Here is a 20,334-nt window from a genome sequence, read left to right as displayed (position 1 = left end):
CGTGCACCACTGCTGACCGCTGCCCTATACTGCAGCAGTCCTTCAGCGGTATAGGGACTGACGTACAGTCTGCTAAACACTAATACACAACCTGCTTGGTCCACAAAAGTTCTTATAAGGACTGGTAACTTGGTATAGGGTGCTACGGTACATAGGCTTGAGTGCGGTACAGTCTGCTGTTCTGTAAGGACCGCTATCGGTCCACAATAGATAGGGTTGACGTGCACCACTGCTGACCGCTGCCCTATACTGCAGCAGTCCTTCAGCGGTATAGGGACTGACGTACAGTCTGCTAAACACTAATACACAACCTGCTTGGTCCACAAAAGTTCTTATAAGGACTGGTAACTTGGTATAGGGTGCTACGGTACATAGGCTTGAGTGCGGTACAGTCTGCTGTTCTGTAAGGACCGCTATAGGTCCACAATAGATAGGGTTGACGTGCACCACTGCTGACCGCTGCCCTATACTGCAGCAGTCCTTCAGCGGTATAGGGACTGACGTACAGTCTGCTAAACACTAATACACAACCTGCTTGGTCCACAAAAGTTCTTATAAGGACTGGTAACTTGGTATAGGGTGCTACGGTACATAGGCTTGAGTGCGGTACAGTCTGCTGTTCTGTAAGGACCGCTATAGGTCCACAATAGATAGGGTTGACGTGCACCACTGCTGACCGCTGCCCTATACTGCAGCAGTCCTTCAGCGGTATAGGGACTGACGTACAGTCTGCTCACTTCCTTGACCCAAAAAAGCACACCGTACTATATGCCCCTACCCTCCTCTTTGAAGAGGTTGAGCGGTGTCATATTTCTACTGGGGCTGCTTATGATATCCCTGTGCTGTGCTGACTTCCTCCTGGGGGTTCTTATTATGAAGGGATCACACTATCCCTGTGCTGTGCTGACTTCCTCCTGGGGGTTCTTATTATGAGGGGATCACACCATCCCTGTGCTGTGCTGACTTCCTCCTGGGGCTGCTTACGGTGCTGCTGTCAGCGCTGTATGTCACGGTGCTGCTGTCAGCGCTGTATGTCACGGTGCTGCTGTCAGCGCTGTATGTCACGGTGCTGCTGTCAGCGCTGTATGTCACGGTGCTGCTGTCAGCGCTGTATGTCACGGTGCTGCTGTCAGCGCTGTATGTCACGGTGCTGCTGTCAGCGCTGTATGTCACGGTGCTGCTGTCAGCGCTGTATGTCACGGTGCTGCTGTCAGCGCTGTATGTCACGGTGCTGCTGTCAGCGCTGTATGTCACGGTGCTGCTGTCAGTGCTCTGTATTACGGTGCTGCTGTCAGATGCCTCTATCACGGTGCATGTGTCATTCCGGTATGTCACGCTGCTGGTGATCATCTCCTGCACCCTCTTCTTTGCCTACCCTGGTCCCTGACCTTCCCTCTCCTCCATTGCCTTCATTAGCTCCATAGTCCTGAATTGTTAGAACAATTTCCCAAATAAAATAAAAATGCTTGTAGTTATCGATCCCAAATTCACCTCATACATGTATTATGTCATTGTCCAGATGGTGGGACTACGTTTTACCCCCTAATAATTACCACGTGGCCGCAAATTCGACATGAAGGTTTGCAAAGTTCGCCTCCCATTGAAGTCAATGGGGCCCGCGGCGAACGTTCGGTTTCGCGAACGTTTGGGTCCGTTCGCATTTCGCTTTCGCGAAACGTCCCGTCGGAAGTTCGTCCATCACTAATAATAAGTACATGCACATATACATAATTAAAACACACCAAAAACGTTAGATACATAAAATAAAAATGATAATCTAGGTATGTGAAAAAAAAGACACCAGAGGAGGAAAAAAGAGAAAGAGAGAGAAGGCTCTGGGGAGAGGCATTCTTAATGTAAGTGCAAGTCCAGATCCCACCACAGGTTTAACCCCTGAGGCGATCTAGTTTTTAATCTAAAGATCCACCATGCTTCTCTCCCTATCATCTCCTCTGGGCGAGTGAGACAACCATTCTATTCCTATAAAGCAGAAAGAGGAGAAATTACCCTGGTGACATTCCCTAAAGTGATGTGTTGCATTTGAAATATTTCTAGAGTTTGGATTATTAATGTCACAGTAATGTTCCTCTATACGGACTCTCAACAGACGTGTGGTACAGCCTACATATTGGAGGCTGCATGAAATACAGGTGATCAGGTAAATTACATAATTTGTGCCACAGTATTGCTGTATAGTAAACTTTTCATCTGTAGCTGTGGCAACAAATGTTTTACCCAGATCACACAAGTTACAGTACCTACAGGTTTTTATATTACAAGGATAAGGGTGGTACAGTGGTGTAGTGGGTAGCACTCTCGCCTAGCAGTAAAAAGGGTCACTGGTTCAAATCCCAACCACGACGCTACTTGCTTGGAGTTTGCATGTTCTCCCTGTGCCCGCGTGGGTTTCCTCCGGGTACCCCGGTTTCCTCCCACACTCTAAAGACATGCCCGTAGGTTAATTGGCTTCTGTCCAAAATTGCCCTAGTATATGAATGGGGACCTTAGGATTGTGGGCTCCTTGAGGGTAGGGACCAATGTGAGTGTGCAATGTACAGGGATAGGGACAATTGTGGACAGTCACTCAGGTTGAACTGGATGGACTGGTGTCTTTATTCAACCTTACTAACTATGTAACTATGTAAGGGTAACTGCCGGGATAGGAGAGCCAGGTGGGTTGGCATTGTTTAGATGAAAATAGACTGGGCAATAGTGCAGTCCCCAAGGTGGGCGCATGTCGGCTAGAAAAAAGGCAACCTGCTTGCAGAATGCCATTTAAGTCTTTATCTGTATTCAATATTGGCAGATTATTTTTTTATTATTCTGACTATTTGATTATATTCTTGGGAAAATGTGGTTAAAATGTAAAGGGTTTACCAGTTTTTATATTTCTAGAGTTGTGAGGTCGATGAGGTTTGTTCTTATTTATATTTTTATGCTCTCGGTTTTAGACTTATCTGACAGTAATTCCTCTCTGTCCATTATCAGAACCCTTTCTAGTCCTTGGTATATAATAGATTCCTTATAACCTCGGTCCAATAAGCGCTGATGAATGACCTTACATTCTAGTTCAAAGGTTGAATTTGTTGAACAGTTAAGTTTAGCTCGAATGAACTCCCCATAAGGGATGGAATTGATGGTGTGGGATGAATGACAACTGGCTGCAAAATGTGTAGTGTTACCAGAGCATGGTTTCCTATAGGTGCATGTTGAAACATCACCTGTAGTTGGATCACCCTTTAGGGTGATGTCTAGAAAGTTGATACTGGAAACATCATGCTCACTTGAAAAATGTAGATTTAACTGATTATCATTCAGGAATTTACAAAATTCATGCAATCCCATAATGTCACCATCCCACACCATCACGAGGTCATCGATATAGCGACCATACCAAACAATCTGCCTAGCCAAAGTGTTGCTGGGAGAGAACAAAACTTGTTCCTCCCACCAACCCATGTAGAGATTCGACATGGACGGTGAGAATCTAGCACCATCAAGTGCAAGGTGCTGGTGAACAAATTCTGGTACTTGTGACAAACCTATATAAATAAAAAGTAAAGCTTAGTATATATAGAAGAAATATGTATACAAAATATGTGTATATAAAAAATATATAAAAAATCGGTTTAACTGTTACACGTATCAAGTCCTCACGTAGTGTAACTGTGATGAAAGGTACATATTACATAGGTGAAAAGATACAAAAAGGTGAAAAAATGTGGTAAAATTTAGCAGTAAAAAATGCAAAAAATGGAAATAAGAATAATAATTAAAAATATTAAAAAATTAAAAAGTAGTAAAGAGTGTCCCTCAAAAAGGTGATTATAAATTAGTGGGGTGTCCTCTGCGAGTGAAAGTGAAGTGAAGGGTGGAGGAAATTTCAATTGTTGTTCCCGGTGCTCTGTGGCTATTTTTATGCAGTTGCTCTCACCAGAGTTAAGGCCCCTTCCGGGGTGGATCAACCTTCACAGTATCAGCCACTGTGTAGCTCTCTGGCTGGCCTCTATTATGGTTCCGGGAAACCTTCGTTCCTCCGTTCTTATGCCGTGTTCGGTTATATGTAATGAATAAGAGGCATATCCATGGTGCAGTACGTCTTATAAAACTTCGTATTTATTATATAGGCAAAAGTACTACTCACAAACATCCGTTCATATGCTTATATTGAAAAGGAAAGATTCCGTTCGGCTAGCACGCCTTCTGAGTTAGCAGTGTATGCTTCGTGGCCACGTTTTTTCTTTAAATTGTGACAGCAAGTGCGTGGAGAAGATGGGGGGGGGGGGGACTGCTGCAGCAATGACATGTTACATATTATACCCTGAATACAGATATAACATGTTACAAAAGGTTAACTTTAGCACAAAGCTGTTTCTGGGCCCGCTTATGCTTTTTCTGAATTGGACTGTGTTGTATTAAAGTAGCAATGCTTGGCTCAGATGATACTTAATATTACTTGGTACTCTTGCTTTCACAGTCATAAATGACTAAAAAGCAATTTGACCAGTAGTAACTCTGCATACCATTAGTTTTGAAAGTGGTGTATAAATTGAAATGTCAAAACAGTTCAGTGGAACAGTGCCCCCTAGAGAGCAAACAGTGTCTGGAGCTAAGGAGACCGTAGCATCTTCTTTCTGTATTCCCCATACTCATCATATTGGGGACAGGATTGTTTGAATATCCTGCTTTATTCAATTAAATGGAACTTGTAGTGTATCTAAACCCAAAAACAAAAATATTGCACATAGCATTTGTTGTTTTAATAAAGGGTATACAATTTACGACATGAGACTTGGAAGGTGATATAAATTGTGAATTACTTGATTCGCATGAAACATCCGTTCTTACAGGAGAATAACCTGGGGATCATCTTAGCCATATGGTGTTTTCCATCTATATGTTCCACCTGTTTAGAATTTTATCTCATAAGTGGTAGTGCATGTATTAAAGACATTGGGAGAAAACAAAACAATTGATGTACAAAGTGACCCACAGTAGCCAGATTTCATATTACTGTACATTACTTTGTACAATGCACACGTATTAGTCCCTGATTGGGTGGTTTTACTGACATCTGTGTATACAAATGCCTTTGTAACAATGCCTTTGTTTTTTTTTTCTAGGGGAGACCATACATATGCCGACAGTTACCTCCATGTTTTACCTAAAGCAACAGAATTTGTAGTATTCAGCATTGACGGATCTTTTGCTGCTAGTGTTTCCATCATGGGAAGTGACCCGAAAGTCAGAGCAGGGGCAGTGGATGTAGTGAGGTCAGTGTACTCTTTTGTAGGGTCCCATAGCTGTTATGTACTGTCCATAGCACTTCTTAAACCTCCTCTATCTTCTTCTAGGCACTGGCAGGATCTTGGCTACCTCATTATCTATGTCACAGGCAGACCCGACATGCAAAAGCAGAGAGTAGTGGCATGGCTGGCACAGCACAACTTCCCACATGGCATAGTGTCATTCTGTGATGGATTGGTTCATGATCCCCTGCGGCACAAAGCAAATTTTCTGAAAACCCTGATTCAAGATGTAAGAAACATTCCATACAATGGTTTGTGGGTGCTATCCGCTAATGACTAGTGTGTGTCTTTGTTAACAAACACCACCTCCCCCTTACTGTTTGTAATTAGTGATTGTAATATTGTACAGTATAAAACCTATTTAGCCACAGTATTATATAGAGTAGGGAATGGTTAAAACCCTTGTCAGGTTTTGTTTTTCTGTTTTGGTTTTTCTTTTTCTCTTTATTCTGAGAAAGAGGTCCCACAGGGACAACACTATAACAATATAGAAAAAAGGGTACAGAAATACAAAAAATACGGACCACATTATTTTGTTGTACATGTTGTTACATCTTATCACAGTTTCTATTGATATAGGAAAGGAGAGTATAGTGGGTGTAATGATATCACTTTCCGAATTGTTTTGTAGGTCAAGTCTTTTTGCTATTCAGTTCTATCAGGCCTACCAGGTATTCTCCTGTCCTATGAGGGCACTTCTGTATTCATGAAGTGTGAAGTGTAGGTACAGTGTTCCTCCATGAGCTCAATCCCTTCCATTTTCCATCTTTTTTTTCTGTTTTCACATTGGGGTGATTTCCCCCTCTCTTCCTGTTCTGGAGATGCTACAGAAAGGGAGAGAAAATCCCTCCACAAAGAGTGGAAATACGCTTTTTGACAATTGTCACGAGAACAAGTGTCCCTGTTAAAAGATTTCCCATCACCTCATGTTCTGGTGACGACTGTAAATTTCTCACATTCTGTCTTGGTGATAATGGTTACCAGATGGAGGTGAATCAAACATGTCTTGTTTACTTCTTAGTGGGTTATGACAGGCTGAGTTTACAGTTGCATTCTGTGACACCAAGAAATAGGACAGTGGGACTTTTCAGGTGCACAACATCTACAACAAAATCTTTGGGTAAAAAAAAAAAATCTTTAAAGCGGAGTTCCACCCAAAAGTGGAACTTCCGCTTTAAGCACTCCTGTCATGCCACTTTTGGCATGTCATTTTTTGGGGAGGGGGGGCATGTGTACCCTCCTTTTAGTGAGACTTCCTGTCCCACTTCCTCCTTCTTCCTCTCGCCCTAGAATGCATTAAGATAAAAAAAATAAAAATTCTGCCGTTAGAACCACTTTAATATATATTGATTTTCATGCAGAGGGAGATTTACCAAAGACAAAAAGACTGTGCACTTTGCAAGAGCACTTGCTCCAGAGCAATGGGCAGAAGCTCTGCTGACTTTTTTTCCTAGCACGTGATTGGGTACTCTTTGCAAAGTGAAGCCTTACCTCATTTACTAAGCTCTGGAGCAACTGCACTTGCAGAGGACAACTGCTCTTTGCAAAGTGCAGTCTATATGCCTTTAGTAAATCAACCCCTATGTGTCACTTTCAAGAAGTACAGGGGCATATGCTTTTTTTTTTTTTTAGGTACATTTGCCTTATTTTTTGTCGATTTTGTTTAATTTTTGCAGGTACACATGAAAATCCATGCAGCTTATGGCTCCACAAAGGATATCTCAGTGTACAGCACTATAGGTCTGTCACCAATGCAGATCTTCATTGTAGGCCGTCCAACCAAGAAGTTGCAGCACCAATGTCAGGTAAAGCTACCATACAATTAGAGCTAGCCAACGTTCTTCACTACTTGGAAAATATTGTACAAACTATGTAGTTTTGCAGCATGTGTGACATGTAAGTTACTGTCATGTCCAAAGGTCAAAGCTACCAATAATACAGTGATATATGTAATGCATGCCATTACTTTAAATAATTTTATGACTGTAGTTGAAGCAAGAAATGAAGACGTCACTGTGTTTGCAGGAAGTTGTATTACTTCCTGTAGCTTCCTTGAACAGTGACAACCAGAACCCAAGACCTGGGGAAGGAATCAGTAAGGGCAGAGGTGAACACCTCAAGACTAAAAACTAAAAGAATCATCTGTTTTGCCTGCAGTAACCAGTTTGTGTCTTCTATTTCTTAGCTGCAATTTGGGACGTGGATTGCTTTTCTGCGGGGTACACAGAGTCGTCCTTTCCCACACTTTGTCAGAGGACTGACTGTCCACTTCACTGGCACTACAGGGCACATGAATTGACATGGTTCTTATGCGTTGTTTAAATATTTGCTTTATAGCTATGAATTTTTTTTATTACAGTTCATCACCGAAGGCTATGCTTCTCACCTTGCACAACTGGAATACAGCCACCGATCTCGACCTGCCAAGAACACCAACAGAATAGCATTACGAAAAGGAAGCTTTTGTCTTCCCGGTCAGTCAGATTTCCTGAGGAAGAGGAATCATTTACTTCGCACCATCTCATCACAGCCCACAGCTAGCAGCAACCACAAACCAGAGCGAACGCAAAGTCAGTCGGAGAGTGACCGCGATCGGGAAAGGGAACGTAGCCAAAGAAGTATGAGCATTGCAGCAGGATGCTGGGGGAGGAGTGCGGCCACCACCAAGCTGGATTCTGGCGTTTTAAGTCAGAAATGAGCTCCAGTGCATCCTGAACTAATTCCTGTGCTTGGCTCTTGCCACTTTAAAGGGAGGGGGGCAAAAAAGGGACAGAGGTGCAACTTTGTCTATTGAGACAGAGTTGACATAATGGTGCTACTATATAACAACGTTAGCAAAGCTGATGACAAGAAGGGTTGAACTGCAAGCCTTAAAAAGGGTAGCAATGCCCAGAAGATCATTGTGACAGAACCACACAAGGGGACAAGTAAAAGTAGTCAACATTTTTATTTATTTTTATTATTATTTTTTAAGCAGGTTCATAAACTTACCAATGTAAATATATGTGCCTCTTTTATCTTCTTAGCCATCTCTAAAGGTTTTCTGAGAAGAATGCACAGCACATGTCCAACTAAATAAGGATTTTAGTTTCTATTTTGTACATAACACTCATTACCCATTGAGTATCACCACAAAAAAAGAGGCAGCCTCCGCAGAACCAGCCGTAAACCATTAATAGTTTCCTTCACACATTTGCTCGTTCTCTGTTCCTTAAACCAAGGCACAACAAATGAAAATGTCAACACAAACAATTTTCCCTTTTTTTTTTCCTGGAAAAGACGGAAGATACTTTTCATAAAATGTTCCAAGACTATTGACAGTCTGCCTTGCTCATTTCAACTGTTCTTGTGAGCTGGTCATGTAAAGGACACGTTTAGAAACGGACATGAACGCACTGCACAGGTACTGTTACCTGGGGTTTTGGTGATCTGAGGACAAGTGAAACCCATAACCCTGAAATCTTTTTTGTATCCGAAGTTCTTAATCCTAATTCTCTAAATGTCCAGTCTGCTGCTTTTTTTGCATGTAGTTGCTCAACTGTATGACCTCATTGTTTTCTTTGCACTGATAATTTTTAGATTGGAGATCTGTTACCATCTCATGTAGCTACATATCCTTGTCCCGTAGTGCATGGTAATTTAATTATTGCTAAGCCAGAGGATAGGTAGAACTATTTTTGTGCTGTGTTTTTCCCAGTACCAAGTTTAGGCAGGCGTGCCATAAAAAAATAAAAAAATAAATAAATAAAGTCATACACCGCGTAGCATGGTATAAGCAGAAAGATTTAATTTGCCTAGCTCCTACATTTGCCATGTTAACAATACCTATGGATAGTTGCCTGGGCATAGCTGTATTCATCTCCAGCAAAGGCTGGTACACATCAAACAAGACTAATTTATTTAAAGAGACCACATGCAGCACACAATGTTAGCAGATCAGTTTAATACTGTATTTATCTAGCACTGTGAAATATCCCTGATTGTCACCATTACAGGTGAACAGAAAGCCAAAAAAGCAAATGATTGAACGTTTGTGGTATGTTAGATTTAGAATATGTTTAAATACTCTTCCTATATTGATGTTTACTCTGCCTAGCAAGTCTCTGCTGCCGTAGCTCATCAAGGAATGAGTTATAATGCCAGTTTCATATAATTGTACTCTATACAGAGTGATCTGCACCTTTAAGCCTGCTTGTGTGACAGCAGAATTGCACTGCTCACCTAGTATAAGTCCCTTCTCCACTGAAAACCTGTGTCATGTGCATCTTATATCTGAATAATCGGATTACATTGCACATTGTAATAGACCTATAGCTTTGATCCCACTGATATTTTGTCCAAAATATTTTTGGTGTTTTTTTTCCCCTTTGTACAAAGTATCTTTATGCTTATGTATTAAATGTAAGAATTGACTGGCCATTGGATTATACCTTTTGAACGTCTGCAAAAGTGTGAAAATCGCCAGTCCATGGTAAAATGTGTGATTGACTTTTGACAGTTACAGTATAAAGCACATATACACATTACATTTTGTAAATTCTCTGCCTGAGGCGTGAATAGGTCAGTATAGCAGGGATTAGCAAATACCCCAATGCATGAACTGCTAAGCAGAGGGTCAACTGTATTGGGCTAGCTTGAAACCTTGGGGGAACAGATTGACTAGATATGGCCTTTAAAATAGTGAAAGCTGAGCAATGAAAAATGCACAAAGGGAGGAAATGTATGTAATTTTATTGTAACGTGCAGGGGATAAGCTATTGTGTGTAGATACTGTATAACAAACAAATGTAAATGTTCAGAAAAGTGGTTATATAAAAGTGAAAGTTATTTATTTATGTAGAAAATGTCTCGGGTGGGGGCGATCCTCTGGGTTTTTAATGAATATTTAAAAAAAAACACACAAAAAAAAATAAGTAGCTTTTTGTTTCAGGCGTTCTGTACAAAGCAATTAAATTAAAGGACCAACTATAATGTAATTGTCATTTGCATAAGTGCAATATATTCTTGAGTCATCCTCATTGTCCCATACTTTCCATGTAGACTTGACAATCATATCCTATATATCGCCTCATTTATTTTTTTTTGCTCTTTGTTAGGCTTTTTGAAAACCTTTTGCCTTCCCTGACTATGGATATTTGGATCTTTTCCACGTGGATATAACACAGCAGAATAAATCATTCTGACTGTAATAATATCAGTTATGCAGAACTGTGGGATTGCTCCAAGATTCTGCCAGGAAGGAGTTAATAAAAAGAAAATTAGCTCATTGTTATCTGTTAGGATACAAGCATGTTAACATGTTAGTTTGTGTTCATTTTCCAAAAGCAATAGTTCAATTCAGCTTCTAAATGGGTTTGGGGGCCAGCTAACTCTGAGAGCTGTGTGTGTATAAATACTTATTCCTAACCAACTTGCATCTGCTATTGTTTATTGTCTCCATTGCTTTGGGAGGCCTGATCACCTCCACCTATGTCAATTTCACTTATGAGAAGTTGTATCCTTTGATTCAACATCTTAGTCTCAAATAACCAAAAATAAATAATACGTTTACAATGTTAGTAGAATACAATAAATGAAAACCAGAGGTTACTATAACATACAGATTTCTTTCCTGTAACTGGTAGATGTGTGCGTGTGCAGATGTCGCTAGCACTGACAAGGTTAACCACAGCTTGTCTCCTCGTCATGGGTCCTGCACTTTTTTCTCAAGCCCAGACAGAAAGGTATTTCGCCTTTGCTGCATTTCCTAGAAGCTCCAGTAGCCTTACATTTCTCATATTCCTGCCAGGAGTATAATCTTGACTGTCAGCTTTCTACAGTATATAATATTTTATTTATAGAGAAAATAATAAATGAAGACAAGGAGACTTGCACAAGACTGAACTCTTCCAAATGTCTGTCTGCTGCTCCCTGGTTTTCATTTTTTGTATTATTTTGGTGTGTGTATAAATACTATTTTGCTTGTATGTGTGTTAGTGTGTTGTTTTAGGCCTCTGTGCTTTCTGTGCAGTACCCATTGTACGTTACACAGATTAAAGATTTGGGAAGGTTATTGGATTGTATCTAATTACTTTACTTCAACGTCGGTGAAGCAGCTATGCTTGCAAAGCATGACAGGGCTGGCATTGCAGGTAAGGAAAGCAACCAGTTCTGGTGGAACCCTTTGGCAACTCTAGAGATGGGTTTAATGGTTCAGAGGACTGCTAAGGAGACCCTGTTGGTTAAAATACCAATAATAACAATTAAACCTTATCAAATTTAAGAGATTTAAGTGCCACATCCCTAACTGGAAACTAACAACACGATTAAACTATGGTATGTCATGGGACTTTTATAGCACAACCTTAATTTTGCTGTTAAAAGCAATTTATTGGTTCATACCTTTGTAAAAAGATCTTGTACATCAGTATAAACTCGTATTGCACAACAATTTCAAGTACATCATAATAAAATACAAAATGTGAAAAAAATCTAACATTGGTAGTTTGTTCGCATATATTAGTCTTTGCCGCTCAATGTGTTTCCTTGACATCGTCCTCTTCGTCAGGAGCCACCAATATAGGCTTTAAATATAATGCAATCTAGATGAGATAATTGTCAAAAATCTCATTAACAATACACCCTTTACATAAAGGACCTCATCCCCACCTGCTCAAGGAGACCAAAGAGCAAGAATGAAAGGGATGGAGATAGCAAGCCTACACCACCCAGCCGGGTAAGAGGGAACCCCCATACACACACGGACGCTAGTGCATCCAGCTCCCACTTAAACCTCCCCCTTTCTTAGAGGCTTGGGTATGTCATTATATGCAAGCTAAATATCTTTAGAAGAATAATAGCCTTCTTTGATGTAATAAATTGCTACATTTATCTTAATTTTATGGTGAAAATTTAAGGCTGCTGATTTGTCATAATGTGATGGTGTACAAGTAATTCGAACTACAGGCAAATTGTGAGTTTTCTATAAAAATAGGAATGTATTATTATACTAGAGACAAAAGAAAAATTGTTCTAATAGATGAGTACAGGGTGTATACAAAGGACCAAGAGAACAATTTGAAAATATCTTATATTATCATTACTTGATGGAAACTATATTATATCTGCTATGTCGGATGGTTTCATCCAAAAGGGTATTACGAAGTATGGCAAATGGCTTTTGAGACTCAAAACAGCTAATCCCATGTAAGGGATCTGTAACAAAAGAGAGATAGCATAGACAATGTCACTTTAGATAAATCCTTATATGTACAAGTGTGTCTTTTCCTTCCAAAAGACACATAACCTACCTCAGATGGAATAAAATAGAGAGCCTACAATACAGCATTGTTCATTCTTGTTAATCCACAATTTTATCTATAATGTATTCACAGAGTCTGTAAAATAAATGGAGACAACCGCGTTGTTGTTGAACAGTCATGCCTAAGGCACTTAGGGGTTAATTGACTAAAACTGGAGAGTGGAAAATCTGGTGCAGCTCTGCATAGAAACCAATCAGCTTCCATGTTTCATTGTCAAAGCTTAACTGAACAATCTAAAGTTAGAAGCTGATTGGCTACCATGCACAGCTGCACCACACTTTACACTTCCAGATTTAATAAATCAACCCGATAGTGTCTCAAGATCTAATACCTTACATATTTGATATATCTGCAGCAGCCTCGTTAATAAGCCTAAACGGCCCACAAAAGAATGATTCCCAGCCTGGAGAGGGATAGAATGAGGGCCGGGTGCAACCTTGTATACAGTATCTCCTAAATGTGTGAGTACACCCCTCACATTTTTGTAAATATTTTATTATATCTTTTCATGTGACAACACTGAAAAGAAACTACACTTTGCTACAATGTAAAATAGCGCATGTACAGCTTGTATAACAGTGTAAACTTGCTGTCCCCTTAAAATAACTCAACACACAGCTATTAATGTCTAAACTGCTGGCAACAAAAGTGAGTACATCCCTAAGTGGAAAATGTCTAAATTGGGCCCAAAGTATCAATATTTTGTGTGGCCACCATTATTTTCAAGCACTGCCTTAACCCTCTTGGGCATGGAGTTCACAGGTTGCCGCTGGAGTCCTCTTTCACTCCTCCATAATGACATCACGGAGCTGGTGGATAATAGAGACCTTGTGCTCCTCCACCTCCTGTTTGAGGATGCCCCACAGATGCTCAATAGAGTTTAGGTCTGCAGACATGCTTGACCATCATGTTTACCCTCAGCTTCTTTAGCAAGGCAATGGTTGTCTTGGAGGTGTGTTTGGGGTCATTATTATGTTGGAATACTGCCCTGTAGCCCAGTCTCCGAAAGGAGGGGGTCATGCTCTGCTTCAGTATGTCACAGTACATGTTGGCACTCCCCAGGGCTGTCAGCACTTGTGCAGCCCCAGACCATGACACCCCCACCACCATGCTTGACTGTAGGCAGGAAACACTTGTCTTTGTACTCCACACCTGGTTGCCACCACACAAGCTTGACACCATCTGAACCAAATATCTATCTTGGTCTCATCAGACCACAGGACATGGTTCCAGTAATCCGTGCCCTTAGTCTACTTGTCTTCAGAAAACTGTTTGCAGGCTTTGTGCATCATCTTTTGAAGAGGCTTCCTTCTGGGATGACAGCCATACAGACCAATTTGATGCAGTGTGCGCCATATGGTCTAAGCACTGGCAGGCTGCCCCCCCCCCCCCCCACCTCTTCAACCTCTGCAGCAATGCTGGCAGCACTCATACGTCTATTTCCCAAAGACAACCTCTGGATATGACACTGAGCACGTGCACTCAACTTCTTCGGTCGACCATGACGAGGCCTGTTCTGAGTGGAACCTATCCTTTTAAGCTGCTGTATGGTCTTGGCCACCGTGCTGCAGCTCAGTTTCAGGGTCTTGGCAATCGTCTTATAGCCTAGGCCAGTGATGGCGAACCTTGACACCCCAGATGTTTTGGAACTACATTTCCCATGATGCTCATGCACTCTGCAGTTTAGTGTAGCGTAATGGGAAATGTAGTTTCAAAACATCTGGAGTGCCAAGGTTTGCCATCACTGGCCTAGGCCATCTTTATGTAGAGCAACAATTATTTTTTTCAGATCCTCAGAGAGTTCTTCGCCATGAGGTGCCATGTTGAACTTCCAGTGACCATTATGAGAGAGTGAGAGCGATAACACCAAATTTAACACACCTGCTCCCCATTCACACCTGAGACCTTGTAACATTAACATGACATAGGGGAGGGAATATGGGTAATTGGGCCCAATTTGGACATTTTCACTTAGGGGTGTATTCACTTTTGTTGCCAACAGTTTAGACATTGATGACTGTGTGTTGAGTTATTTTGGGGGGACAGCAAATTTACAGTTATACAAGCTGTACACTCACTACTTTACATTGTAGCAAAGTGTAATTTCTTCAGCGTCGTCACATGAAAAAACATAATAAAATATTTACAAAATATTGTGAGGGGTGTACTCACTTTTGTGAGATACTGTATATGGAGGAGCTCCCCCCAAAATTGGCCACAGCGGCAAGCCCAAGCCGCTCAATATGGACTGTCAGCCTTCCGCCCATTAACCAAAATGGCCGCGGCTAACTCCAGGCGCGCGTACCCGGCTTCCCTACCAGGAAATTGCATCCGGTATGATGGCCCTCATTAAAAATGGCCATGGAAGCTTCCAGGCAGATTGCACCTGCACCAGCCTAAGCCATCACAGAAGCACGTCCACCCGAACCCAAGGGCACAACGCATGCGCATGCCCAGGAGGCACCCCTCGTCCAAGGGAAACAGATGCCCGCAACGGCTGGGCACCGGAGGTGGGCATGTCAAGGGATGAAATAAAAACAATGATACCTTAATGCAAAGCCTCACCTCACAACCATACATCTTTCTAATTTTTGTGTTTGCATTTAAGTGTCTGAACTCTGACCGCTTTAGGGTTGGCAAACTGCCAATCATGATCTACCTGTCAACAGCGGACAGGTGACTGGTAGATCGAGTTTTGGCCCTGTCGACCCACCACCAATTGGTAGAGCAGTGCAGAGAAGGGATGAGCTTAGGCGTCTTGATACCTGAGCTCTCAAGCTGGGAAGCAGTCAAAACCAATTCCAGGCAGAAACATTCCCTGCCCTGCACCACTCCTCTTTTTTGTGGGATGGGGAATGCCCCTGCCACCAAGGATTCAATATCGGCAAATTCGGGCTCTTGCACAGTGTGCTGATCCCTGAGGGTCCTCCTTTCCAGTTCATTCAATTGGGTATGCTTGTGAGTGACATCATGTGATGAGAGAGGAGGACTAGTGGGCTCAGCACATCAGAACAGGTAGCTCTGTCTGCCACAGCAGCTTCCCTGCACTGATCTGCATCAGGATACTACATATGTACCCCTCTGTATGCCCTCCTGACCACCCAGTATCGTGACCCAGACCCCAGTTCCATGCCCTCCAGACTTCCCTGTACCATGCCCTCTTGTACTGTGCCTTCCTGACTCCACCCCCCCCCAACCCACACTGTCTTATGGATCCCATGTCCTTAGCCCTGTTGACCCCTTGTCCTTTGCCTTGTTGGCATCCTGTTCTTTGACCTGCTAACCCCTGTCATCTGCCCTACTAATACCTGTACACTGCGCTTCTTACTAATGACCTCTGTACACCGCCTTACTTCCTACTGACCTCTGTACACTGCCCTAACTACTACTGACAGCTGTACACTGCCCTACATACTACTTACCTCTGTCACTGCCTTACCCACAACTGACCTCTGGGGGCTTGCTAGTTGACTAAAAAAAAAAGCCTGCACCCCCCTGGTGAACTTTGCTCTCTTCCATGTCGTCATGGTAGATGACCACCTCTCAAAGGTTGCCGACCTGTGTTTTAGGGGTTAGGAAACTAAAGTTTGTTTAGGGGTAACAGAGGATGACGTCTTGAAAAGTTGTGGCTGTCCCCCATATTACTGTGTAGAGTGAGTAGTCTTCAATTTACCCACCCCTGTGGATAGATCAGTGCATGGTTAAAGGGTAAATCCGCTTTTGCTAAACATAATTCATATATAATTACTACACCAGCCTTCTGTAAGTCAGTGTTTTAAAAAAAATACCTAATTTGGTCTGCAATCTTTCGTGATTTTCAAAAACATTTTTCCTAGTATGGAGATGTTCTGTACACCGTTTATTCCCTGTTCATGTGATTGGCATAGCACTGCTCCTAGCAGTTTTTCTCTTCTTATAATACATAGACTGGTTGTGTGACTCCAGCAGGAGTCTCACACTCGGGATGTATGAACTAAGTGAAGATGATTCACTGAAACAGGTAGGACTGCAATGATGCCTGCAGAAGAGAATAACGTAAGGGAAATCACTGAGGGTGCCATTGTTGACCTTATCTTGAGAATGTTAGTTTTTTTTTTCTCATTACTTCTGTTGCTCAGTACTTTAAAGTCACTAACCTGAAATAAACATATAACTTAAAAAAATAAAATAAAATCCTGTTTGGTCAATGTATATATTTAGGCCAGATCACCAAGACATCCAGGTTACTAGGGACACTAGAAATACCAGCCTGCACATTTGTGTCACTACAGAGAGGAGATTCAGTCTAGCCAGTTTCTTCATCTCTGAACGGATGGCAATTATTTTAAGAATTTGTTGCTGCCATAGCAACAGGTTCTTAAAATAGTGGTAGTAACAACTACCTGAATTTGTCATCCTTGTTGATAATTTTGCCAACACTTTCACAAATGTTTGCCTGAATTAGGCACAAGTAGTTTCTTAAGGGATTTAGCACCCTAAGTGCCCTTAGGACCATTTTAATTTCTATGTATATCTAAAAGCCTGACCAAATTTTTGTTTTCATTTTGCATATAGAAATGTTCCAACCCTTCTTCACTAAAACTACAACAGACATTTTGGAATCTATGTTGTCAACAAAAACGGTTCCTTACATTAATGGCACTTGAAAAATAGTTTTACATGAACTACAATTTGCTCAAATTCTCTGCTTCATACTTAAACATTACTGGTGAAGTGAAAACTTGAAATTTGTTTCTGTGGGGAGGGAACCCCTGAAGTGGGATTTAGGGCCTCAACATCTCACCAAGTCAAGATTAAACCCTGCTTGTTCTGGTGCTAAGCTCTTCTTCTGCACCCAGGTGTCAAATGCCAGAATCTCTGTGGGGTTGATTTACTAAAACTGGAGAGTGCAAAATCTGTTGCAGCGGTACATGGAAGCCAATCTGCTCCTAACTTCAGTTTGTTCAATTACGCTTTGACAAAAAAAACAAAAAACTGGAAGCTGATCAGTTTCTATACAGAGCTGCACCCAATTTTGCACGCTCCAATACTAGTATATAGACCCCACTGGGCCTCAAGAAGAGGCTCTGGTATTGATCTGTTGAATAAAATTGGTCAGGTTCTAATATTAATTCTCAGAAGAGTGGCCCTGTATTCAGCCTTTTTCTACGAGTCAGGGTGCTCCCCATGCCCAAAAGATTACATAGCAAGACAAGAACAGGTACAGTTCCTTGAAAAATTATTCATCCACCTTAAAATCGTCCATTTTTGTCATGTTACAACCTAAAACATAAATGTATTTTTATTGGAATTTTATGTGATAGCCCAACATAAAGTGGCAAATAATTGTGAAGTAGAAGGAAAATGATAAATGGTTTTCCAAATTTTTTACAAACAAATATCTGAAAAGTGTGGCGTGCATTTTTATTTAGCCCCAATTCAGAGTCAATACTTTGTAGAACCACTTTTCGCTGCAATTACAGCTGCAAGTCTTTTTTGGGGGTGTCTACCAGCTTTGCATGTGTAGAGAGTGAACATTTCTGTCAGATTGGATGAAGCATCTGTGAACAGCAATTTAAGTCTTGCCATAGATTCTCAATTGGATTTAAGTCTGGACTTTGACTGGGCCATTCTAACACATGTATATGCTTAGATCTAAACCATTCCATTGTAGCTCTAGCTGTATGTTTAGAGTTGTTGTCGTGCTGGAACGTGAACCTCCACCACAGTCTCGAGTCTTTTGCAGATTCAGGTTTAGGTTCTTCTAAGATTGCCCTAAATTTGGCTCAATCCATCTTCCCATCAACTCTGACCAGCTTCCTTGTCCCTACTTAAAAAAAGCACCCTCACAACATGATGCTGCCACCACCATGTTTCACGGTGGGGATGGTATGTTCAGGGTGATGTGCAGTGTTATGCCTCATACACACAATGCGATTGTTGGCAGGGGATTGTCTATTTGCAGACTGTTGTCCTAAAATCTGACTGATAGTACACTCCTTTTGACAATTGTCCAACTTTCGGCCAACAAATGTTGGATGGCAGGCTAGTAAAGTCAAAAGTACAAACATGCATGCTCAGAAGAAATGCTCACCAAACACAAAATTAACAGAAGGGGCCCAAAGGTTGTCACTCAACAGCTGAAATTCCTCGTACGTCACTACGTTCGTGTTTGTTGCACGACAATTGTGTACCATTAGTATGCAAGACAAGATCCTGGCAAACACCTTTTTGACAAAAATCAGATGCTCAGTTGACCAACAATCGTACCGTGTGTACAAGGCTTAAGTTTTCCGCCACACATAGCGTTTTTCTTTTAGACCAAAAAGTTACATTTTGGTCTCATCTGATCAGAGTGCATTCTTCCAGATGTTTGTTGTGTCCCCCCCACATGGCTTCTCGCAAACTGCAAATAGGACTTCTTATGTCTTTCTTTCAACAATTGCTTACTTTTTGACACACTTCCACAAAGGCCAGATTTGTGGAGTGCATGACTAATAGTTGTCCTGTGGACAGATTCTCTCACCTGAGCTGTGGATCTCTGCAGCTTCTCCAGAGATACCTCGGGCCTCTTGGCGGCCTCTCTGATTAACGCTCACTTTGCGTGGCCTGTCAATTTAGGTGGATGGCCATGTCTTGGTAGGTTTTCAGTTGTGCCATACTCTTTCCATTTTCAGATGATGGATTGAACAGTGCATCATGAGATGTTCAAAGCTTGGGATATTTTTTTATCACCTAACAATGCTTTAAACTTCTCCACAACTTTATCCCTGACCTGTCTGGTGTGTTCATTGGCCTTCATGATGCTGTTTGTTCATTAATTTTCTCGAACATACCTCTGAGGGCTTCACAGAATAGCTCTATTTATACTGAGAATAAATTACACACAGAGGTGGACTCTATTTACTAATTAGGTGACTTCTGAAGGCAATTGGTTCTACTAGATTTTAGTTAGGGGTATCAGAGTAAAGGGGGCTGAATACAAATGCACACCACACTTTTCAGATATTTATTTCTAAAAATAATTTGAAAACCATTTATCTTTTTCCTTCCACTTCACAATTATGTGCGACTTTGTGTTAGTCTATCACATAAAATCCCAATAAAATATATTTACGTTTTTGGTTGTAACATGACAAAATGTGGAAAATGCAAAGGGGTATTAATACTTTTTCAAGGCACTGTAGGTTTGTATGCAACTTACCAGTACATTTAGGTGGATATGACTCTGAAAGGGATGTTGCCTCTGAAACGCCTAGAAAGAGGGAAGTGAACCTAGAAGATTCCAAATTAAGTCCTACTCTATCTTCTCTTCGGTCAGCCAGATGTGACATCAGCACTAGTTCAGGAGGCGTAATTTACTGTTTCCCCCCAGTACTGGCACAGTGTGAAAAAGAAACCGTTGTGGGCTTTAAAACACAACTTCAGCCTTCCATTTTTTTCTCCTCATCGTTTGTATTGAGGATGTTCAGAAGCTTCCTTTTTTGTTTTCTCTTGCTTGAAATCCCATTACATCTATTTATTTTTTGCTCTAAATATTAATGGAATACTTAAGCCAGTCCCTTACTTTCAGGCTGTGTAATGACCACCGTAACCCAGCACATTCCTTCCGAGAATGGGCATCATGAAAATGCCCCCTTTAGTCCAGGGGGTGAGGTCCTGATGCTGCCCTTAGTAGCTGAGCTTTTTTTTATTGGCTGACACCTTGCTGAATGCTCTGCGAGCAGTTGCACCCATCAATAAAA

The 20,334-nt window shown here is 41.5% G+C and overlaps 1 protein-coding gene across 20 annotated transcripts in view; it reads left to right on the top strand.

Annotated features, from left to right (window-relative positions):
* The window catches only part of PITPNM2 (phosphatidylinositol transfer protein membrane associated 2), a 451,974-nt gene extending 440,613 nt beyond the window's left edge, over positions 1-11,361 (top strand). For all 20 annotated transcript variants that reach the window (XM_077461889.1, XM_077461887.1, XM_077461884.1 and 17 more), the window contains 4 exons: positions 5,124-5,273; positions 5,355-5,538; positions 6,986-7,114; positions 7,669-11,361. In XM_077461889.1, the coding sequence (XP_077318015.1) occupies positions 5,124-5,273; positions 5,355-5,538; positions 6,986-7,114; positions 7,669-8,007 (802 nt within the window). In that variant the 3' untranslated portion in view covers positions 8,008-11,361. The remainder of the gene's footprint in view (positions 1-5,123; positions 5,274-5,354; positions 5,539-6,985; positions 7,115-7,668) is intronic.
* The last annotated feature ends 8,973 nt before the right edge of the window (positions 11,362-20,334 follow it).

The sequence above is a fragment of the Lithobates pipiens genome, unplaced genomic scaffold (assembly GCF_037356315.1).
Source record: "Lithobates pipiens isolate NorthernLeopardFrog02 unplaced genomic scaffold, aLitPip1_a1.2 Scaffold_3, whole genome shotgun sequence".
Lineage (NCBI taxonomy): Eukaryota > Metazoa > Chordata > Amphibia > Anura > Ranidae > Lithobates > Lithobates pipiens.
This window is presented reverse-complemented; position numbering and strand designations above follow the sequence as displayed.